At 36.6% G+C, this 25,595-nt stretch overlaps 1 protein-coding gene across 1 annotated transcript in view; it reads right to left on the reverse strand.

The window, feature by feature from the left end:
• The window catches only part of LOC306881472 (ephrin type-A receptor 3-like), a 120,812-nt gene that overhangs the window by 30,550 nt on the left and 64,667 nt on the right, over positions 1-25,595 (reverse strand). Inside the window, exons 4-8 of the mRNA XM_079435590.1 lie at positions 24,743-24,898; positions 21,232-21,567; positions 18,813-18,925; positions 15,676-15,838; positions 13,382-13,490 (exon numbers count right to left, since the gene is read on the reverse strand). Of these exons, the coding sequence (XP_079291716.1) occupies positions 13,382-13,490; positions 15,676-15,838; positions 18,813-18,925; positions 21,232-21,567; positions 24,743-24,898 (877 nt within the window). The remainder of the gene's footprint in view (positions 1-13,381; positions 13,491-15,675; positions 15,839-18,812; positions 18,926-21,231; positions 21,568-24,742; positions 24,899-25,595) is intronic.

Raw genomic sequence — 25,595 nt, forward strand, 5'->3', positions numbered from 1 at the left:
TTAATCTGAGTCGTGCATTAATTTGAGTGGTGACAGCTATTATGGAAGTGACTTGATGTAGTGCAGGAGATGCAGATAACATGATCTCTAAGAAACTTTAATTAATGCTGTCACATAAGAAATCTGCTTCAAATATAAAATTAAATGAATTGCTAATTACAACATTGAAATAAAAATGTAAAGCCTGTACAAATACTAGAAATCATGAATATAAATAATTGGGAATCATGTACAAACCCGATTCCAAAAAAGTTGGGACACTGTACAAATTGTGAATAAAAACAGAATGCAATGATGTGGAAGTTTCAAATTTCAATATTTTATTCAGAATACAACATAGATGACATATTAAATGTTTAAACTGAGAAAATATATCATTTTAAGGGAAAAATAAGTTTATTTTAAATTTCATGGCATCAACACATCTCAAAAAAGTTGGGACAAGGCCATGTTTACCACTGTGTGGCATCCCCTCTTCTTTTTATAACAGTCTGCAAACGTCTGGGGACTGAGGAGACAAGTTGCTCAAGTTTAGGAATAGGAATGTTGTCCCATTCTTGTTTAATACAGGCTTCTAGTTGCTCAACTGTCTTAGGTCTTCTTTGTCGCATCTTCCTCTTTATGATGCACCAAATGTTTTCTATGGGTGAAAGATCTGGACTGCAGGCTGGCCATTTCAGTACCCGGATCCTCCTTCTACGCAGCCATGATGTTGTAATTGATGCAGTATGTGGTCTGGCATTGTCATGTTGGAAAATGCAAGGTCTTCCCTGAAAGAGACAACGTCTGGATGGGAGCATATGTTGTTCTAGAACTTGGATATACCTTTCAGCATTGATGGTGCCTTTCCAGATGTATAAGCTGCCTATGCCACATGCACTCATGCAACCCCATACCATCAGAGATGCAGGCTTCTGAACTGAGCACTGATAACAACTTGGGTTGTCCTTTCCTCTTTAGTCCGGATGACATGGCATCCCAATTTTCCAAAAAGAACTTCGAATTTTGATTCGTCTGACCACAGAACAGTTCTCCACTTTGCCACAGTGCATTTGAAATAAGCCTTGGCCCAGAGAAAACGCCTGCGCTTCTGGATCATGTTTAGATATGGCTTCTTTTTTGACCAATAGAGTTTTAGCCGGCAACGGCGAATGGCACGGTGGATTGTGTTCACCGACAATGTTTTCTGGAAGTATTCCTGAGCCCATGTTGTGATTTCCATTACAGTAGCATTCCTGTATGTGATGCAGTGCCGTCTAAGGGCCCGAAGATCACGGGCATCCAGTATGGTTTTCCGGCCTGGACCCTTACGCACAGAGATTGTTCCAGATTCTCTGAATCTTTGGATGATATTATGCACTGTAGATGATGATAACTTCAAACTGCAATTTTTCTCTGAGAAACTCCTTTCTGATATTGCTCCACTATTTTTCGCCGCAGCATTGGGGGAATTGGTGATCCTCTTGCCATCTTGACTTCTGAGAGACACTGCCACTCTGAGAGGCTCTTTTTATACCCAATCATGTTGCCAATTGACCTAATAAGTTGCAAATTGGTCCTCCAGCTGTTCCTTATATGTACATTTAACTTTTCCGGCCTCTTATTGCTACCTGTCCCAACTTTTTTGGAATGTGTAGCTCTCATGAAATCCAAAATGAGCCAATATTTGGCATGACATTTCAAAATGTCTCACTTTCAACATTTGATATGTTATCTATATTCTATTGTGAATAAAATATAAGTTTATGAGATTTGTAAATTATTGCATTCCTTTTTTATTCATAATTTGTACAGTGTCCCAACTTTTTTGGAATCGAAAAGAAAAAAATACAAATAAATTAAAAACAGTGCACATTTCATTTATCTATTATAACATTTATGTAGTTTTGTTTGCTTGGCTGTTTCCTTATAAAGGTCCAGTATTTTGTCAAGTTTTTCATCAGGTGTCTTTTTTTAAATTATATGATGTCATTAAATTATTTACATTATGTATTTTTATTTTTTTATGTTTTGTACATTTTAGGACTTTGTATTTAGAAAACAAAAAAGTTCTATCTACAAAGTCAAACTCTAACTTGGTTCCATAAGGTTCTATCTGTGAATCAGCCAATCAGCACTTCGAATGTACGCAAGAGGACCAATCAGGATAAACTTTCTTTGTCGTGTTGCCGGACTGCGTAACAGCAGGAAAGATTAAACATTAACCCTTTAAAACCTAAGGGTAAAATAGGTCATTTTTACATATTTTGTTTATTTGACTGTAAAATTCTAACAGAATGTGCTATTTTCAAGTGCAAGGTGTCATTTTATTCAGAAAACAGACGGCTTTCAAAAAAGTACAGTTTTTGACCATTAATGTCGTGTGATGAGTTTGTAAACAGAATTTAAATAGACAAAAATAAAAAACAACAGTAAAACATTTTCTGTTTTTTATTTATAAAAAAGAGAAAAATCGTGATCGAAATAATCCAACACTTCTTACTTCAAAATTCAACTATATTACACATATACAAGTAGTTTTGGGACACTGGGTTGCACAGTTTTCATTCAGGAGGCTTTTTTGTTCATACACGCATACATTTATACATGCATGTAAATGCGTGCACATGCATACACCCATACATTTACACGCACGGACTCATTATAGCGATGCACACACTACATGTGAAAAAGTCTCACTCAGACTGCTCCCAAAGTCTCATCAAAAATCATCCCAATCGACTCCTGTGCTGTTTACTCCACCTTCACCATGTTTTTGTTTGTTTCGTTTATTATTTTATGCCATCCAAAACGCCGCGCTCCCTATCTCGCCATTCAAATTCTCCCTCCCCGCTCTCCCGGAAATCAGCCGTCATTTGTCGACGGAGCGCAAGAAATTACCGTAATAAGCAATATATTGCCGAAAAGCGCATTTTGTTTACTGTCAGGAGCAATTTGAATTATTGTGATGGTGCAAACGGTTGAAGAGTTACGGTAACATGAAAACAGCTTGGTTTCGTGTGTCGGCGACGACACAGCCGGTTTTAAAGGGTTAAACAACAATAATTACGTGTCTGCAGAATCAATAAGTGCAATTCACCTTTATTCCAAAAAGTGGCACTGTTTATAACAATGATGACGTGATTTTTCACTCATAATTAGCGCATGCATGAAACAAATATTCATCTGCAAAAATTGAACTGGCTTGAATGACTTTACTGCAGAGCAATTACTGTACATAATGAAATATAAGTGTCACTGTTGTTTGATGGTAGATGTGGTGAATAGCAATCAAAATTTTGTTTTTGAAGATGCTGAAAACAATAGTTTTGAGAATATATTGAGATCGTAAATATGAGCCAGATGCTGAATGTATACTGGGAAAATGCGCTCTGACGATGGCAGTGATGGTAAAATCATATGCTTATTTTATAATTTTTTTATTTTATTTTTTTAATTGTTCTTAAAATATCAGGAGAGTTTGCTATTGCAGCAATTAGAGATCCATCCGTGCTGGATATAAGTCTGGGTCGCTAAAGACACGAATATGTAATGGTTGGCAAAATATTCTTGCAGTTTAAAGTCTTAAAATGTCTTACATTTTACAACATTAGGCCTTAAATATCAAATAGTCAACCATTTAAATGATGGGGTCTTAATTACAACAATAAACGTCAGCATGTTATCTCGGTCATACTGATTTAAAGAGAATGCCATTTTCCCTGTCCTGCTTTTTGTGGAATGAAGTCCTGTTCAGAAGGATGAGTAACATTAGCTGCCTTAACCGTTCCCTCAATATTGTGTTTAATTACCCACTATAATCCTAAAATTAACATTAGCACTGAACAAAATATTTAGTATTGCCCTAGTCTGTGCCTAACTTACCTTTCTCATACATGTTGACACATGGTTACAACACTAATTTTATGTTTTAAAACACAATATATATATATTGTATATGTATATATATGTATATGTATATTTGTATTTCTTGAAAATTGTTGCTTCTATTAATGTTTTTCAAGATAGAACCTTATAATTCCAAGCAGAAAATTACTCAAATTAGGTTCTAAAAATCCAAAAATCCCCATTTAAAAATCTGAGTTGATTTTGATATTGTACATTTAGAATACATTTAGTGTCTCTGTCATTTTCATGTAGAAAAGAGACTTGTCCCCCATATCATTTTTGCTATATGGAATGCAAAAACTTTGAAGCTCAATATCTCAAAACCACTCAGAATGCAGATAGAACCTTATAATTCCAAGGCGACGAAATGCTGCAAAAAATTTAATCAGCTTTGCCATAAAAGGAATAATTTACACTCTAAAATACATTAAAATAGAAAAGTTACTGTAATAATATTTCACAAAATTACTGCATTTTTGATCACATAAATTCAGCCTTAGCAACAGCGCTCAAAAACTTTAAAAACTCTTACAGACTCAAACTTTTGAACACAAATATACACCTGTAAAAAAAAAAAAGCATTTAAATAAATATACCAATAACAATGCAAGCAGGAACAGAACAGCTTGTTAAAGTATGTTTGTCATTTTATGCATGTCACACAATGTTTCAGTTATTTTTATTCTTTCCTTCTCTCTTATCTGACCTTTTCACTTTTTGGAACTTCCATCACAATCATTTCTCCTCTCCCTTCATCTCTCTCGCTATATTTTCCCATGTACATCTTGACACTCTTTGAGGGTTTGAGTCGGAGCAGAGCTGATGAGTGTGCTGACAGTGTGCTTTCTGCTCGGAGCGCTCAGTTGGGCTGCAGCATACTAACACTATTGAAATGAGACTTGGGGAGAAAGTGATCTGCTGTAACAGGAACCCTAGAGCTGTAGAGCCCATTCCCATCAGCCTCTGCCCTGAGCACCGAGCTGACTAAGACGCTTTTTGATTCCCCCATCTCTGCGAGGTACCTGGTGTGAAAAACGTCTCTCCCCAAAACAGAATTTCTTTAGGATCAAGAACGCCGACCAGACAAAGACGGCGGCGTGATCAAACGAAAGGGAACTTTCTCATCTGCGTGAGTTCAGATGGATGGGTTTTTTTACGCCGAGACTCTTTTAGAAGAAAGTTTGACACCTTTAAACTGAGTAAATATGGATGTAAAGGGAGGCTTTGAAACCAAACAGTCTCAAATTGAAATGTGAATCTAATGGAAGTTCAAAGGCTGGAAAGACACAAAGGAACTTCTCAACCTTCACCGAACATTCTCGAAATTCAAACTTCGGACAAATGATGACAAACAAGCTGCATAATAAGAAATATTCCATATGACAAGCAGGCTTTCTCGATATTCAGATCAGTCGATCAAGACAAGCAGGACTACAGAAATAGGAGGATGGGTCAGTGTTCTCCTCTATCCTCCTGGCATTCCATTCATCTCCATTAAAGCCTCCCTAGCCACATGTCCTTGCCAACTGTTTCTAACTGACTTGCAATTAGGTGAAAAAAAATAGTTCAGATATTCCCATGACTGCCGCTGCCCTTACCCTCATGCTCCAGCAGTGTGTTGAATTACGATCACCTCATCTGGTTTAATTCATTCGGCATCTCATTTTACAAACACAAAGTGGACCACCGTAGAAATGGGAGCAACAGAGTCGGCATCAAGTAAACCTTTCGCTAAAGATTAATCAGTGACTGTTTGGTCAAAGCAATGACCCTTTGAAATACCAGTCAGTTTATAATAAACTTCCTTTTTGACCTTGATTTTTATTCAAAAGAACATGGACGTTTATCGTAGGCTTCTGCAAAATATACACATCTGACCTCCACGCTGACCTTCTCTACTGCTCTGTTCCACCTTTAAAACATTCTCCTCATTCCAGAGTGATGAATGGCAGGCGGTCTTAAATGTTGACTTCCTGTTTGGCACGAGTCTGGGCTGGGGAAGAGCTGTAAAACCTGAAAAGAGCCTGCAAAGGGCACAGCATGAAGTTATTTCCTCCCATAATGCTTAATTGCTTGTTTGATTACCTTGTGTTTTCCACAGCATTAAAACAGGAGGTGACCAACCTTAGCCTTTCATTTGACAATAAGCATGTGACCTTGAGATAACCGCCCATGCTGACGACACAAAACAGCTACGGTCAAGCTAATATGTGGATTTTACTAGAGAATTAGAGAAGCGTAGGAGACAAAGCAACCTTCTCAGGTCTGCAACATGTCTACAGCCAATTCATGCAGCTTATGCTAGAATTCTAAGAAGGCAATTCTGGAAAATTATTCTATTTAAAAATACCTACTGAGCACTCTTATAAATTATGTGTTTTTTGAACAAAAACTTTCACAGCCTGATGCTGTGAAAATGTGCTGCACACACTCAAATATTTGGGTTGAACTGTTCTGGAACAGTGTTGTAAATACAACTTAACCACTGATTTTTAGTTGTGTCCTCTTTTGGAAGCCGGAACACAAGCGTCTCCAGGACATGGCGCCGGCGGCAGCGAGAATTAAAATCACGCCCTCTTTCTTTGCATATACATTTAGGCGGTGTTATGCAAATCTTCCCACACAGTTTGGAACGAAATGGATAACGAATGAGTAAATGATTACAGAATTGAATGTTTTGGGTGACTACGGCATGCTGATATAAAGAACCTACAATCTCACATCAATTAGTTTTTTAATCTCTAAAGATCTCTACAGTCCATATAACTCAAATGTACAATGAAAAATACCTAAGGTACTACAATGAACACTGAAGAACTTTTATTTTGAAGATTTCTGCATAATAAATTGCGTTTATACGTTGTTAACATCTGAAGCGAGGCGCTTTTGGTATAATTCAGATTAGACAGCAGTGTCTGTGTTTGAAGTCAGAATCAAAGTAAATGCTTTTGAGAGGTCTCTATTACTGATGAACAAAAAAGAAAATTATGCGAATGATCTCGTCAACATTCGGTAATGAAGAAATTCAACAAATGACAGCACTTTGTTCTGAACCCTTTGTTCACTACTGTCACGCCAAGAAAGAGAGAGGGAGAGAAATAGGAATAGGATTTTTTTCTGGGCTTCAGAACATCTACACCGCACACAATGCAGAACATTCAGTGTCCTGTCAAAATTAATGTCGAAAAATTGACAATGAAGCTGAAAGGGATGCACAGAGAGGCTCTCCAGTGCTCTGTATTTTTGGTGAGGGAACATTTTGGCCCACAGTGTCTGCCAGCAGGGATGATTAGCATAAACGACAGGCTTTTTTCAAAGATCAGACGATTTCTAATCATTCGGTGTGTTTGCCACAGTGCTAATAGAATGGAGACGGACAGAGAAATGCCTCCCTAACGCTTTCATTACGTGGAGTGGCTCTTCAGATTAATGGCAATCAGCGACACCCAAGGCTTCAGCTCACAGGAGCCATCATCGCTGCACCGTACGGTCATTACATTATCAAGCAATAACAGATAGCCAGAATGAATGCGAAACAAAATGCTCGTCCCTCGTCTCCTGATCCCTCATTTCTTTAAGCTACTTTCTCTTGGCTCCTTTCACTGTTGGAGGAGACCTGGCAAACCTCCAAGGCCTGTGCTTGCTATTTTAAAAAAGATTTACTCCTGCTAAAGTCATTATTAGTGAAGTGAAGAGATTAAATTGAGATATGTGCTAAATTCCAGGATGTGTTTCTGATAGGTGTGGAGAAACATCTCATTTGTTAACGATTCATTACAGTAATTGAGAATTCAGGAGAGAAAATTGCGGTGATAATGATCCTATTTCTGAGAGCCGCTTTTTATTAGTTTAATTCAGTACAGCAGTCAGAATCCAATTAATTAAGGAGTCTGACCTCTGACATGATGACTAGTGTCGCCCTAATCTATGCAGGGGCCACGCGTGTAATAAAACTCTCATTTGCTAATCGGCCCAAAGAAAATGAAAGGACATAAAGTGCATGCCTTTGTTTTGGTGAAAAACGACTGTGTAAATTAGACTAAGCGTGATAGCAGGTTCATTTTGGTTGACTTTTAATTAGAGATAATAATTACTAAGGGAACAAATTGTGAAAGGTTATTTTTTCAGTTAATTATGAAAGCAATCTTTACAATTATTATTATTAATTATTAGTATTACATTTCTAATGCCAGATTGAAGAAAAATATTAACAAATGCACAACATAAAACAGTATAACAACAATAATAACATCATTAATAAGTTATCTTATACTAATGTAATAAAATTGTAATAACATTTTCATAAAGCATAATACTACGACTAATACCAATACTACTACTAACAATAATATTTTATAATACTATATTTATATAATAATATAGTTGAATAATACTAAACTAATTAAAAATTTAATTTTCATAAAACATAATAACAATGCTATTTTATAATAATAATACAAGTATTATTATTATTATATCTGAAAACCAATCATATTTCTAATGCCATAACCTACACCTAGCTTCCTTTTGTTGTTCTCAGCAACGTTTTCTGAGGAAAGTCCTACAGTACATGGAAATTTACACTCCCTCCTCGAAGACTTAAAGCTTGCACCACACAAACAGGCCTGTCGCCTCTTTCCTAGCAAGAGGTTTAAGATTCCCTTCCTGTATAATTGTACTTGACAGGCAGCAGCTTGCTTTGCTTTCATTATCTCAGTGTTTACTTCTCTTTTATGCTGACTGTGTGATATTTCAGTCGCTACTCAAATCACACTGCTCAAAACGAACCGAGCTATAGTGCCGTCCATCCTATAGAAACAATTATAGCAGCGGCACCTCTGCCAAAGAGTGCTTTTACACACAGCGAGTATATTGCGGTGAGAGGCCAGTCCATCACGTTAAGAGTGTGTGTAAATGAGAATGCACTGAGAAGGGCCCGCTGGCTATAGACTTGGAAACTGAGCTCCTATGAAGCTTTGCGTTCACCATTCCAGCTTTTATAATGGGACAACTCTTCAGTTCATAAGCAGTTTTGGCTCTAAAACATCATTATGTCTGTTGTGCTATAATTTCAGGAATGGGAAGGCGCTTTGGTGAGTCTGCTAGCTGCACAGATGCATTTATACCAGGGCAGAAAAACAAAGAGCCAAACGTTAAATTGCTAAATTGGTGCCATTTGGCCAATCAAAGATGTCACTTCGATGTTACCACACACAAGCACACTTGAGGTATAACTGAAAATTTTATTCAGAAATCCATTATGAACATGGCAGCGCAACAACCTGTTTGACAGATAATGGGAGGATGAAAATGATCGAAAACATGTTGGACAGCATGAAGTGCCCTTAGCTTCAGGTTCTTGGAAGAAACATTCTACTCGCATGAGAGTGAGTGAGCGTATGAAGCACACTTTCCTGTCATCATTAAGTTTTAAGAATGACCCAAGGCCTGTAGCAGACGCTTCGAAGATAACTTCTCATTGACAAAGAGCTGCTGCTTCTGTCTGATTAGATCGGCTTGAAAATCTTCATGTGCACTTCATCTTTACAGAGACAAATCCATCTGTGTCATACTAGCATCATCAAGGAGATAAGTGAATGATCTCTTGTAAAATCTCAAATTATTTCCACCGTAATGACAGACTGTATCTGAAAAAGGTGGTAGAGGGGTTTAAGTTAGTGGGAAAAATCATGATGCACAATATGGCAGCTCTAGAAATTTTTGTTTTCTTTGCACACAAAAATATTCTCATAGCTTCGTAAAATTACGGTTGAACCACTGATGTCACATGGATTATTTTAACAATCTCCTTGCTACGTTTCTGAGCCTTGATCATGTAAGGATCCTTGCTGTCTATGGGAGGGTCAGAGAGCTCTTGGAATGTATCACAAATATCATAATTTGTGTTCTGAAGATCTTACGGGTTTGGAATGACATGAGAGAGTAATTAATGACATAATTTTCATTTTTGGGTGAACTATCCCTTTAATTGACAGAGTGGAGTTATGTGGATTATTGTGATGTTTTTGTCAGCTGGACAAAAACATTGGACTCTCATTCTGACGGCACCCATTCACTGCAAAGGATCCAAGTGATGTTATGCTAAACTTTTCTAAATCTGTTCCGATGAAGAAACAAACGCATCTATATCTTGGATGGCCTGAGGGTGAGTATATTTTCAGCACAGTTTCATTATGAAAATTCATCATTTTCAGCTGAACTATTCATAATTATTTAAATGAGGGAGAAATCATCTTTGAGATGCATAATACAGCAATTCATATGAATAATTTATTGTATATATATAAAAAAAAAATACAGTAGCTATTGATAATTATTCAAAAATAATGTGCTTGATTTGCGTGCAGAAGAAAATATTAAAAATGTAATTAAAAGACAAATATTGGCATGTGAAGCGTGCACACCAAATAATTAGGCGCTCCACTGAGGATACGGCTTAAAAGAGATTATCCTAAAGGATAGAGCGAGTTAGACGTGGGAGTAAAATAGATTTTCCAACTTTCTCATAAGTTGAAAACAAAAATAATTGTCTGGCAATGATGAGAGCAGCAATGATGTTTGATAAGTCGGAGAGCTAAACTTGCAGGAGTTTCCCAGCCGTTAGCACCCACCTGCCTTTAATTGTTTTTTAGGGAAACAGACTTTTTTTTAAAAATGTAGTCCGAATTTGATGACTGAACACCATCTGCCTGCTATAACACAAGCCAGTTTATCCTGTTGTTCATATACCACAAATATTCTGTATTCTGTCAGCCAATGTAAGTCCCTGCTGCACTGAACAAGCAAATTAAAATAGCATTATTTATTTATTTATTTACTTATTTTGATCTCAGCTGCTATTTAATTCACACAAAAAGTAAAGCGATCACAGGGAACTGAAATAAGAGGAAGGAATAGCTTGTGCACTAATGGCTCCAACTAAAACTTCTAAAAATGTCTATTAACCAGTGCACAGTTTTATTATTGAGAATTTGTCTGTATGACTGTTTACAAAAATGCATTTTTATGGTATGCTAATCACACTTGCCTATTTTCATTCAAGGGGAATGACGCTAATTAGCTGTATTTCAAACGATTATATTAAAGCATAGATCCCAGCCTCAGTCTTTCTTGTAGGCTAGTAAGTATTATAGCAGTGGAGCAGGCAATGCTGATGTTAAAACCTCTAAATTATTCATTATCTCTGTGAGCCAGGTGAAGTCATCAACAGTACAAAAATATGCTAACGGTGCTGTAGCCTTAGCAAAATATTCCTCATGCTTTTACAAACAGAAAAGGGAGAAAGAGGGAGGAAGAGAGAAAGAGACAGAGAGAGTATGGGGAATAGAGATTGAAAATAATGAAGTAAAATATGAATATTGCAAGTCTAACTAGTCTCTGCTAGTGTTTGTTCACTTGTTTGTTTGTTAATGTTTGTTTATTAATTCACTCATTCCTTCATTCAATTGTTTGCTTGTTTATGCGTTTGTTCTTTCACTCATTTGTTCACTCGTTCGTTTGTTCGTTCATTTGTTTGCTCTTTTTTCCCGGTGTGATTCTTATAAAAAAAGATGGATATACTTGGCAGCTATAATGGTAAGAGGAAACAAAATGGACTCAACAGGTCAAGTGGGATTTTAGCAGACTAAGACGTGAAGAGCAGTGAGGTGATTATGTTGTTCGATCTCTCACCCTGAAATCCTGAGCTGCATGAAATGAAACTATTCTCAATGTTTGAAAGTAAGCCAACAGTTCAGCTCCGGGACATATAGCTGGCCTGCAGGGGTTACTGAGGCCTGACTTCTCTCTGAAGAACGATACCGTTTGCATAATATTTCTATAGTATGTCAGACAGCTGTGCTACAGTAGAGACTCACGCCTGAGGCCCGTAGCCAAAGGAATAATCTTCTGGCAAACCAGCATACAGTGGAATAATAAAAAGACATTTGGGGGCCTCAAATTTGTGGGAAAGACTGTATATCTGCAATATGTTACAGAGTCTATTGTATAGCTTTTCTAACACATTACTACAGTGTGTCTGAATGACTTATGTAGGCCCTATTTAATTAGCCATAATAAGACATTATGGACATGTCTACCATTTAAGTTGAGCTATTTTAACTTGACATGGCAATTTAACGTAATGAATGTACAAGATTCATAAAAACAGCATTCAAAATTTTGGGATTGACAAAATTTTCTATACTCACCAGCGATGCATTTATTTGTTTAGAAGTACAGTAAAAAAAATGTGAAATGTTATTACAAATTATATTACACAAATATAAATGTTATTACACAATAACTACTGAACAAAACAAATCATTGTCTACACAAAAAACAACAGCCATAAGGGTGAGCATTGCCAGGAACATTGTTCAAAGCAGGCGATTTGAAATCTGACAGTAATTGTGTTGAAATGTATAGTTCAAGGCACTGAATTTCTCACGACACCTTAAAAGAAAGGAATTTAGAGATGCAACATCTCTGAAAGAGTTCTATGTGCTGACAGTCCAACAGCACACTAAAAACAACACACTGTCAAAACCTCAGAAAATGGCCCTAAAAAATATTAGAGCTAAAAACATAAGACTAGCCATCTTCAGTAAACAATCATCCTTCCTTTCTATTTTGTCCTCTCTTCTACAGTTATCTGAGGAGCACCAATCAACACCATGTTCTCTCAACGCATTCTGCTTTCCCAGCTTTCACTCCGGACAGAGAGCTCTAATTGGAAATGCATAAAGCTGCACTGGGTTGTAAGTAAAACCTGCCGAGAATCGCTCTAGTACACCACTTTTTCTGGTCTTGCGTATTCCAATCTTACATATTTATTGTTTTGCTTTATAGTTGAGTGGTTTGAGATTAATTATTTGTTGCACATGAATCCATTACGTGCATTTCTACATGCTCTCAGCAGGCAAACATGGGTCTTTTCTAGTCAATACTGAATAGGGCACTCAGCATGATAGGCAATCACCTCAGATCAATACTAATGTTTTTAGAGACTTCGGGCGAGCTTTGTTCGAGAAAGAAACCACTATTTAATTCAGTCAGAGTATATTTATTATCAGCATTAATTTATAGGCTCAGTACGTCTCATCCAACTGACTGCACCGTCTTTTCTGCTTCAGCTATTGTTTGAATAGCAAAGATGCTGTGCAAAATGCCTCCTCAGACTTCAATTTCAAATGCTTTCTTCTTGGTTTTTAGGAGCCTATAAGACACACCTCACCGAGTGCCTGTATTGGGTTGTTCTAGTTCTTTTAAATGCTTCGGCATGGAAGAATCCACACTTCATTTTCTAATTCAAGGTTCAATTAATTGTAAAATCGCCATTTGACAGCAGCTCTCAGATCTAACGAACAGAAGCGTTTTATTTTGCTCTGTAATATTAGCCCTCGGCACCAGTACACCTTCCTCCAAGATGGTTTAGAAGGACAGAACGACTGAAGCAAAGGTCAGATGGTGTTAAAAGGAAGACTTTTCTTACCGTCCGCTCACTACAAAACACGCCACCAGGAAGATAAGGAGCACAATGCCACCGGCTATGGAAACCGCAAGGATTGTGGACTGGTTAGGGTCCCCAATGGCCAGCATATCTAAAGATGGAGAAAGAGAAAAAGAGACACATTTGCGTCAGTGTTAACCCTCATGTTCTGTTTTTGAGATTGCTTTGCTTCCTGTTTGGCCTCAAAGACCCCAATGAGTTCATCTGACTTAATCTAAACAAGCTATTCAGGCATGTGATCAGCTAGGGACAAAAAAAAAGAAAAAGATTTTTAATATTAAAAAACATAATAAATAAATAAATAATAATAATTATTATTATTATTGGTACAATTATTGTATTCATTAATTTATAAATGCTAAATAAATCAATAAAGAAATACATTACTAATGCAATAAAACTATTGTAATGTGAAATAAAAATAAGTATTTAATAAGAAGAACAACAACAAAAGCAAAATAAACAATTCTGAAACTCTAATGTTCTGTTTTACACAGGCTTATATACTTCTCTTAACTATTGCATTCTTCAAAATATTGATTCTTATGCAGTACAGTGACATTGGTTGTGAAAAATTGATTGGACTTATTCATATTTTATACCAAACAAGTAATATACCATCTTTCACGGAGAACCTTCGAACATGTTATCAACAAAGTAATGTTTTTTTTAACGTATGTGGTCTCTTAGACTCCAATGAGTGGGTTAAATGTCTAGCTTCAATGTCAAACTGTGCTTTGGTTTCCTCTGAAAAACAAGAACCAGCTGCATTTGGCCACTAAATATGTAGAAGGCAGGAGTCAATTTTCTAATTTACATATGCCATCCAAATAGGTATGTTAACAGAGGGAATAACAGGCTTGGTTTGAAAGTTTCACGGCGAGTATATGGATTTTATGCTGCCGCAATCGACTCATTACTCAAAACAAATACATCATTTATCAAGCCCGGCAACGCATGAGTAACCGCCTCTTTCAGGAAAAAGAATATCTCCAGCAACGGGAATTGATTTAGAATTCCACTCAACTCCATTCAGCAATCTCAGTTATGCACAACGTATAGAAAGAGATCACAACTTTCTGAGTCAAGACCAGATGCATGAAATATGCTAAATAGGAATTTCTCTCTTTTTTTTTTTTACATTATGAAGGATTTTTGCCCTTTTTTGACAGTTATTTTGACAGGACAATGAGAGAAATGATCGGAGCAAACATTGAGAACAGAAGCAAGCAGGGTTCATGGTAAATAAAAAACTGGAAACCTTTACAGCCAACTTGCATTAGGAAAATACCATTAGATACTATTAATGCTATTAAATGCAGATTAAATTTAGAAGCCCTAACTAAAATAAATAATAAATTACAACTATAGTATAGTAAGTGAAAATGACCAAAAACTCCTGGAAAGATAAGTTGAAAGTAAAAGGAATTTAAAAATAGTCAAAAATTCACTATTATAATAACCTAACCACTAGCCAATGGTTTCATAAATTGATTTTTCTACATTATCAGACTAAACATATGCAATTTACAGTACTGCCTGTTCTGCTCTGATGTGTATCGTATGAGCAAATGCATGCGTTGTATGCCGTTTATGAATGTCACTGTGAGCCAAAGGCTCATATAATTAAAAGAGCAATTACTATACTGGACTCCGTTAACTTTCAGCTTGGCAGATCAGGTCCACTGAGCTCTGTGATATGCTTCCAGAGATGCTCGCTGGGCCGTAGCGTGCTTTAAATTAGGCGCATATACCACAAGGTCTCTGTGTTTACCGTATGCCCCAAAGCCTTTTAAAATGTGCCTCCATTCTTTGATCCCTATCAAAGGAACATTGACTCAACACAGCCTTGTTTGTCCTCACAAGACATGGCGACACACACCGTGCTCGCCTCCCAACGAGCATAAGCAGGAGGTTTGGTAAATAAGTCACACACTAGCTCCCCATATTAATTTCAAAAGCAGTGTCCTGAAACTCCCAGCATCTGCTCAACAATGTAAAGAGGAACAAAACATGCACTTTTGTGGCCAGCGGTTTAGACATTAATGGCTGTGTGTTGAGTTATTTTGAGGGGACAGCAAATTTACACTGTTATACAAGCTGTACACTCACTACTTTACATTGTAGCAAAGTGTCATTTCTTCAGTGTTGTCACATGAAAAGATATAATAAAATATTTACAAAAATGTGAGGGGTGTACTCACTTCTGTGAGATACTGTATATAGAAGAAAGTAAAATAAATGGGATACCGTTGAGAAAAGCATAACATCATTACCCTCATGACTGGTCTCCAGCTCTATCTCTCCACCGTAGTTGCCGTAGCCTCCCTCAGTGCGCGCCCTCACTCTGAACACATAGGTGGTGCCCGGCTTCAGTCCCTCCACTGTCATTGTGTGGGCTTTGGTCTTCAGAACAGTGTAGTTCTGGTCTCTTTGGTTCTGGAATGGAAAAACAAAGCAACATTCACTTACAGTGAAATATGTTAAGTTGGATTCAGAGATTGAGGATAGAAAATGATGGAAATTTTTTTTCAAATTCCATTTTTTCCATTCTAATTTATTAAAGTTTTACTGGTTAAATTAAATTGTATTAATCAAAAAGCATGTCTAATTAATTGAAATCATGCAACTTGCAATATTAAATAGCAATTTATTAAATGTTTAACAAAAATTACATTTTAAGGCCCTATGAAATATGTTTTATTTTTCTGCTAAATAGATTCTGGTAAATATGACGAGATTATGTTCATGCACTCATATATTGAGGCGGCAGAGGCTGAAAACACCGTGAGCGTCAAACACGTAGTAAACGAAACCGCACGTCTGCGCCATTCATTCACACAGACCCACGCAGAACATGCAAATTTCATATTTAATTCAGTATTCAGTATTTTTGTGGCTAAATATTCACAGACACTGATCCATATCATGTTTTGAAGTGAACTTTTGATTTATCCAAAATTTGGCAAATTCAGTGACATTCCGCATTATACAGTGAATTCTGTTTTCATGACTGGTTTCCAAATGATTTCTATTTTAATATATTTTAAAATGTAATTTAATTTTAGTGATTTCAAGCTGAACTCCAGTCTTCAGTATCACACGATCCTTCAGAAATCATTCCAATATGCTGATTTGGTGCTCAAGATACTTTCTTATTATAATCCATGTTGAAAAGAGTTGATATTTTTGTGAAAACTGTAATACATTTTTTAGGATTCTTTGATTGAATAGCTTCAAAAAACAGCATTTATTTGGATTATTTAATGGAATTACACATCTACAAAACTTAATCTTTCTGTTAAGTCTAACTGTGATGCTGTGCTAACAATGTAAACCATTCAGTCTAATATACTTGTTAAAGCTGTTTAAAGTGAACAGGAGGGTGGCAGCACTGATATGCAGCATGTAGAGCAGCAGAATTTGAGGTTGTGCCGTAGAATATGACATAAGCGGATTAATGGAGGATATTATTTCAGCAGCATGTTAACACTGTAGCCAGCAGACATCATATTTTGAGTCATTTTAGAGAGGCAGATGCTGGGGTGCTAACAGACCAGGCCAATAATTTAATTTACACTGTTTGACATGATTATTGGTGTGATTATAGTTACATGAGTCAGACATCTGCAGTGGTGTGTGAATGTGAGTCTATGAATACTGTGAGTTGATTTATTTTATAGTAATTACCAAGAATGCCAGCTAACACTTAACATGACAGATTCACTTATTCTCTGATGCATATTGTACACAAAAATGGCAAGAACTGGCTGAAAGTGCTAGTTTGGATGTGGCTGACTGATTTGTACTTGCAGTCAGCAGTCTGGTTATGCATTACATTTACATTCATACATTTGGCTGACACTATTATCCAAAGCGACTTGCATTCAGGGTATGAAAAAAAAAAAAAAAACTTGCAATATGAATTTATAAACTGATCATATAAATCGAGAATGGACAAAATGAGAGATTATATTCCTCAGAGAAATCAGCCACTGTCTACCAGTCATTAAAACAGTCAAAACACCCTTTCAAAATGAATAAATCTCTTCCAAATATTAAAGAGCATCCCATAACCAAATGGTTTCTGGGAAAGACTTGGTCCCTGTCCACCACACCCAGAATGAAGGAGTGCAGAGCAGGTTTGTGTCTGAGAGCGTGGGATCGTTCCAGTTCCAACAAACACAGCATGTACCACACGATCTCCAATGCCAGACACCCATCTGGGCATTCAGTCTGAGCTGACATCCCATAATCGCACAGCAACCAGTATGTATGCCAGACTAGACTGGGTCAAACGATTGCATCTGCGCAGGACTGATGTAAAAAAAAAAATAAAATAAAATAAAAAAACTTTTTGCCTGTGACCAGACAGTATGCTTTGAAAGGTTAAGAATAGATCTTAGAGAAGATGCCATATTTAATTTCACGGGAATGAAAATAAGGCTGAGTTAGGGATAGAAGTGCAATTTGTTCAATATGTACAAAAAAAAAAAAGAAGAAAAAATTCACTTGAAAAAAAATTTAATTAAAAAAAAATAAAAATAATAATTATTATTTATTTAATTTTTAAATAAATCAAATAAAATAAAAATTTTATTTTAAATATAAAAAAAAAATAGGATGTACTGTATTTATGCATCACAGCCTTGATTACTTGACAATTGTGTGCGCATGTTAAAAATAAAGTTAAAATTAAATTAAATATTGGATATAACATATATTGGATATATGAAGTACAGCCTGCTCAAGTATACACAAATTCAATAAATAAATAATTATAAATATTTTAAATAATACACAAAATAAAAAATGGATATAACGAAGATCAGCTTGTTCAATGTATATGAATAAAAAAAACAAAAAAAAACAAAAACAAATATATATATATGTTCAGACATCAATATTTAAATAAAATAAAATTACAGAATATTAGATACAATAAAGCTCAGTTCAATTTTACTACAGGTTCAAGATAAAAAAAATAATAAAAAAAAAATTTTCAACACTTATTAACAACTGTGTGTGCGCATGTTCTCCTTTAGTCTGGATGTGTGTGTGTGTGTTTGTGTATACAGGTGTGTTACAGTAAAGGTATTCTCTCTGATCGGTGACATCAACCCTGGTATCTTTCTCCCGTTATAATTAAAGAGCTATGCGTATGTGTGTGAGCAGCCGGCTGTGGCGTGCAGGGTCTACTGATTGCTTTCATTCCCAAAGGCACGATGATGCTTCAGCCCTCAATTACACATGCCAGGGCTGCCTGGACAACTGCAATCGTTACAGCTTTTAATGGAGGTCAAAGAAGCATGTGTGTAATCTGTGTGTGAGGATGATAACTCGGCCTGTTAGAGTAGTGCAGATGAAAATAAAAGAGGAGAGAAGAAAGGAGAGGAGATGAAAGTAAATGCACCTTCTCATAGTAGATGACTTCATATTCCACTATGACTCCGTTTGGTCTGTCGGGTCCCTGCCAGGCCAGTGTGATACTGTCTTTACTCTTTCTTTCCTTCAGGATCACATTCACTGAAAACAGAGTGAGACAGAAGCACAATGTGATGATGTGCATATAAAATGGTACAATTATATCTGTAAGCATTCAAGACTTCCTCAGTTCATTCGCAGCTTCTTGACCCACATGGTTTTTTTTCCAGTTACACCTCTACTGATACAAAATAAAACCACTGAGAGCTCACAATCCCCTTACAGACTTACAGAGAGTGCTTTACACACATACACACGTGAAACCTTTGTCTAAAGAGAGACAAAGGGGGTCACACGACAGCAGGTAATTACACTCTTGAAACACAGTCTAACACCTTCTCTGTCTCTCTCATCTGTCCCTTCATCTCTCTCACTACAGCAGGATGGCAGAGAAAGAGAATGAGAGGGGGAGGGAGATGGCAGCAGAGACAGCGGGTCTGATATTTGGTCAGATGGTTGGAGGTAAATTCACCTGGTGTCCTTCACCTTTTCTGTGCTCTGAGTTCTGTGAACAGCCTTCAAAATTACACCAGAGATAGACACACACACACACACACACACACACACACACATTTGTTTTCGTGAAAAGTGGGGACATCCCATAGGCGTAATGGTTTTTATACTGTACGAACTGTGTGTCCTATTGCCCTACACCTAAACTTAGCCCTCACAGGAGACTGTGCATTTCTACTTTCCCCCCAAAACCTCACTCTATATATGATTTATAAGCGTTTTGAATCATACTTACAGAAATATTTAATAATTACATTAATAATTAATCATGTAAAATCTAACAGTCATGGCTTTATGGTGTTATTGAGAAAGAAAGAAAGAAAGAAAGAAAGAAAGAAAGAAAGAAAGAAAGAAAGAAAGAAAGAAAGAAATGTACTCCTCCCATCAATCTTCTACTCTAGCTAATTGTTTATTAATTTTTTATATATTTTTTTCTTTATAGCTACATTTTAGGTTCTTGATTTGCTCTGGTTTGCTGTGTTTTAAAACACTAGTACATAGAAATCACTTCATTGTCTAAAAAACTACAAAGTAACAAATTCTGAAATAAATGAAATAAAAATAAATAAATAAAATTTGCTTGTGGTACTTTAAAAAGTATCTCCTATTGCATCAGGCTGAGAAAACATTTTGTGGAAGTTTTATTCTGAAGAGTGTGCCATTAAATGTGAATTTTTATGAGCCGCATTAATTCCTGAATTGCTCTAAACTATATAATATTTGGATTGGGGTTGGTTCGTGGTTTGATGTAGCTGAATGTATAAATCATTGGGATCTTTGACCCTGTTCCGACACTAAGCACTTCTCTCTCAGCATGTGCCCGTTCTGCTCAAGAGCTTCCCTCTACAGCCTCAACACCTTCATACATATTTAGTACCTCAGCCGGAGCCTTACACAAGGCCCAATAGCACCATATACACATTCACAAACACACATTTGAGAACACGCCTGCACTGATGACCCCTGTCGGCCCGCCAGGGGTGTGAGATAGAAATTTGTGAGGGCAGTTGCGTCTTCAGCACATTTTAGCACCACAGAACGAGTCCTGACTGCAGATAACATATTCGATGACATGTATTACTTAGAGCATTTGGATTACTATGAACTTATGAACTTCCACAGAGGTTGTGTGTATGTGTAAGAGAGCGAGATGGGAATCTGTAAATGCCAATCTGGTCCAACAACAACCCTCTGGCTGTACCGAACCTCTACTTTGTCTGATATTGAAAGCTGGGACCTTGAGTAGAACAACATCGCTGGGGAAAATCCACAATATGCTGCATCCCAAATGCAAACACACACCAGACGCAAGGGCTGTCAAACACTGGAGAGTTTTGAGAGATATCATTTAATAAAAAAAAAAGAGATAACCTTCGCTGTCAGCGTAAAAGGTTGGGATGTATAACATTTTGAATAAGAAAGGGGGAAAAACTGAAAAAAGAGACATTGTTTACCTCTCTTGAAACACAGACGCACACACGTTGACTACAAACATTCCTTCAAATCATATTTGGAGAGTGTTTTGTTCATGAAAATCTAATGAGGAGTTCTTCAAGAAAAACAATCACCTCAGGCATACTGGTTTTCAGTTTATCAACGTGTAGCGTTGTGTCAGCTTTGGCATTCAAAGTATTACATTGCGTCCTAACCAGGTCCGACATGAAGCAACATTTGAATAATTTATCAGTTTTGAAAGCAAAATGCAGAACAAAGTGACAAAATTTCAGTCAATCAGATCGTATTTGATGTTAAGTTTTAAACCATAAGATTTTACTGTCAAAAATATACACCAAGCAACATTTAAATATTATCATGGAAGAAAAGAAGCAATCTACCTGTCTGACTGGTGGTGATGTTGACAGTGACCCGTTGTTTAGGGGTCGGGCTCAGATCGGACACTCCGTTCACCGCCTCTATGCTGAAGGTGTAGTTGGTATTGGACAGCAGGTCCGTGATCAACACTTTAGGGATCGAGAGACCAAACTGTCTAGGTACAAAATGGACACTGTTGCTGCAGGGGCTGCATGTTTTGCCGTCGTTAGCGCACTTCCTGCAGTGGACGTTGTAGGTGACGTCCCCTCGGCCGCCGCTGTCTCTGGGAGGACTCCACTCTAAAGTCACAGAGGTGTCGTTCAGGGTGGAGATAGGGTTCTCGGCTGCAGACGGAGGCCCTGGGAGAAAATAGTGTTATTTTTAATTTACTCGGTTTGTTTGTAAATCCAGTTTGTGTTTGTACTGTATGAATCTACATCGTTCTCAACTGGTGGCTGTGACTCAAAAAAGGTACCAAAAATATAATAAGAAAGAAAAAATTTAATTAAATAAATAAATCATAATTACCAAGTGATCCATTAGTCATACATATTTCAGCACCAACAAATACGGGAAGGGTTTTATCCTCCTTTTTTAAGTTATTAAATTATTTATTTTAACAAAAAAAAAAATAAATAAAAATAAAAATAAAATATATATATATATATATATATATATATATATATATATATATATATATATATATATATATATATATATATATATATATATTTCTCCAAAGAAATTAAAATATTAATCTCTATAATTATAAAAACAAAACATTGTATTTGTGCGCGCACACACACACACACACACACACACACACATATATATATATATATATATATAAATATTATTACATTGATTATAACACAGTTATTATCACTTGATTTCTCTATAAAAATGAACAGATAAATACATCTTAAACATCTTATTTGTAAATATATATTTAAACTTAAATATTATATATTTATTATAATAAATTAATCAACTCAATTATTATTGTTCAATTAAAATCAATACTATTTGACATTGACATATAAATATTAGTATAAATATATTAATAGGCTACAAACACACAAACAAGATACTTTATTATTCTATGCATTATAATGAATACACATTAAATATTTTTTACATTTTGGTGAACCTATGCATTGGGCTTTGGGTGACCACATTTTGTAAAATGTAATTCTTGAAGTCAGTGTAAAATCTTGCAAACAATGCTCCTAAAACAACACTTACACTTGAGCAACTTCTCCTGCATTTTTCTTTAAATTTTTTGCCAACCAGAAATAGGAAAACCATACTGTGCAGCACTATCGCAGCACTCTCACTAAAGCAAGCACACCAACTGAGACAACGAGGAACAAATAAATAAGAAGAAGCACCTGGAGGTTATCCTGTGCTGTTAAGCTGTAACTTTAACACTAAATGCTTCCCATTTTGCATTGATGCAGTTCATTCGAAGGAGGGCATGATAATGGTAGGTCTGAACAGGTTGTGGGGTGCTGGATAGTGCTGCCATGGGGTATTTTCTTTAATAATCTGCTAAAGCTGCAACTACACAGAACTCCAGTAAAGGTTTTTTAACACTACTCTGTTCAGCAGGGTGTCTTTTCATTGAAATAAGTTCTCATATGAGTGTGCGGGATGAAAACAGGAAAATACAGCCAAAAGAAAGTGAATAAGATAGGAATATCTGCCAATGCACGTATTCCACACGGACACAAATTGTTTTTGCAAAGCCTCAGTAATCAAACGTGCTCATCTCTATTCCTAGAGAGTGATGGCTGCTTTCACTGCTCAAAGGGTTTGAAGAGTCTGCAAGAGAGCTTCAGGATAGAGAGAGTAAATGAAGCAGAGGAAACGGGGGATCAGGGTGGAGGACTTTAAATGTCTGTGGTGATGACATTTCACCAGATCTACTAGCTGCTAGTGGATAGAGAGGGCTCCTCCGGGACATAGATCAGTGTGTGTGTTTGCGGTCACCTGTGGATGAAGAAGTCCATATGTTACACAACCTAAAGGTCATTCCAGCTACTGAGATAAAAGAGAGTGTGTTCTTTTAAGGGTCAAAAAAGACCCTTATACACAAATTTTGTATAAACAAATTTAAAATAATGATTAAAATATATTTAATTCTTGTTGGTTAGCAAGGATGCATTAAAATATTCCTATTTCCATGACACTTTTTTATTTTTTATTTCTGTTCATTAAAGAATCCTGAAACAATTTATCCCATTTCGCACAAAAATATTCAACTGTTTTAGCATTGATAATAAGAAATGTGCACCAAATCATTATATGATAATGATTTCTGAAGAATCATGTAACATTGAAGACGGGAGTAATGGCTTCGGAAAACTCAGTTAATAAATTACATCTAAACATATGTCAAAATAGAGAACTAATAATTTAAATTGTAATAATATTTAACAATATTACTGTTAATAGTGGATTCTTAATCAAATTAATGCAACCTTGATGAGCATAAGAGCATAATGGACGTTTTCAAACAGATTTACCAAATATTTTGGGATACTGCATAAAAAAGGTTGAATGGAAACACTAAGATGGGCATAAAAAATACATAGTCTCGATTGAGGTGTAAGAGTTAAGACATGCGCATAAACTGAACGAGATGTTGTTGACATGCATGTGTGTGATTTACAGCTGGTTTCTAAGTAATCACATTAGCACATCATTTTTATTTCCTGGCACATGGTTTTCATATACAGTCTCATTTCACTGCTGTTTCCCTAATTTATTTTATCATTACATTAAGCAAGCAGAGTGTGTGTGTGTGTGTGTGTGTGTGTTTGGGGTGGGAGGTGAGTTTGTGTGCAAGTGTGTGTGTGATGTACTACAACTAAAGGTCATTAAGTGCATCCATATGTTTAACTGCACGCATGATTTGCCTTATCAGATGAATGAGTCCTTTAATTAGGATCTGTCGTATTGGGTTCATTCATTCTCATTCCTTTCTTTCTGTTCTCTTTTTTGTTCTTCCGCCCTTCAACCCCCAGCACACACACACACACACACACCAACACACATATATAGGCAATGACTCACTATCCTGGTCTATATAAGGTGACCTCAGCAGTCTTGTAAATGCAGCGCTAAACGTCCAATCTGACGTGATGTATAATGATGAGACAGTAATGGAGGTGAAAATGTACTGAGCCTAGTCTATAAGAATAAATAAGGACAACAGCCTCCAGCCTCTTATTATAAACAACATGGCCTCTATCCATCCATTTTTCCATCCGTCTGTCTGTCTGTCAGTCCATCCATGCATAATTAGACTTATCCCATTCAACTAACTCACCATCATTTTATCCATCCATGCATCCACCTATTATCCTTATTTTCAACAATTTATCCATACATTTATACAGTACATTCATGCATTCCTATCCATTCACCCCTCTGTCCATCAGTACATTCATCCATGGATCTCTCTGCCCATCAACATTCATGCATGATCTATCTAACATAGATTTACTGGTTTAGTGCTGGATCACTCACGGGTGCAGGCCATTGACCGCGGGTCCAAGTCAGCTCTGTAAAATTCCTTCTCGCAGGAGCACTCGGAGGCCTTCTCCTGATGGGAGAAACTGTGAGGAGGACACTTGGTGCAGTAGGCATCCATGGAAGAGGCCTTGTACGTGCCTGGCCTGCAGGCTGCAAAACAGAAACACGAAGACAGAAATCTTAGACATACAGCTTCAAAGAGCACTTCAGTAAAACAACACAAAACAAAAAACAAAACAAAAACAAAAGAAAGCATAACACAACTAAACAAAATTAAATGTTTTTTTTGTTTGTTTCATTTAGCTTTTGTTTCAAAATAACAAAGCGAAACAACATGAAACAAAAGGCAAAACAAAACATGAAGCGAAACAATACAAAAAAAAAACAACACAACACACAAAATTAAACATGAAAATGAAACCAAAACAAAACAAAAGGTAGACCAGTTTTTAAAGATTATCTACCAGATCATCTAGGTCAGGGGTCAGCAAGTAAGTTTGGTATCGGGCCAAAAAGAAATTCGCCACTAGATGGCGGGCCAGAACATAGTCAAAGGATAACTTAAGAAATGAATTGATGAAAAATGCAACTAGAATTTCCTGTGACATACTGTTATAGTGTCTTTTGTAACCGTGAGCTGTTACTCGGTGTTAAATCCTGTGGCAGGACTGTCATTAACAAAATATTGACAGGCAAAGTAGGCTATGTGAGCGGAATGGAGCGTCAACAATTTCCCCTCCGCGCTCCGGGCTTTTAATAACTCCGCTGCGGGTTCAGCACTCCCCGCTCCCGCTCCACTCCACGCTCACTGAAATCAGAAACACCGCTCTGCCTTCGCTCCACGGCT

Source organism: Barbus barbus (genome assembly GCF_936440315.1).
Source record: "Barbus barbus genome assembly, chromosome: 15".
Lineage (NCBI taxonomy): Eukaryota > Metazoa > Chordata > Actinopteri > Cypriniformes > Cyprinidae > Barbus > Barbus barbus.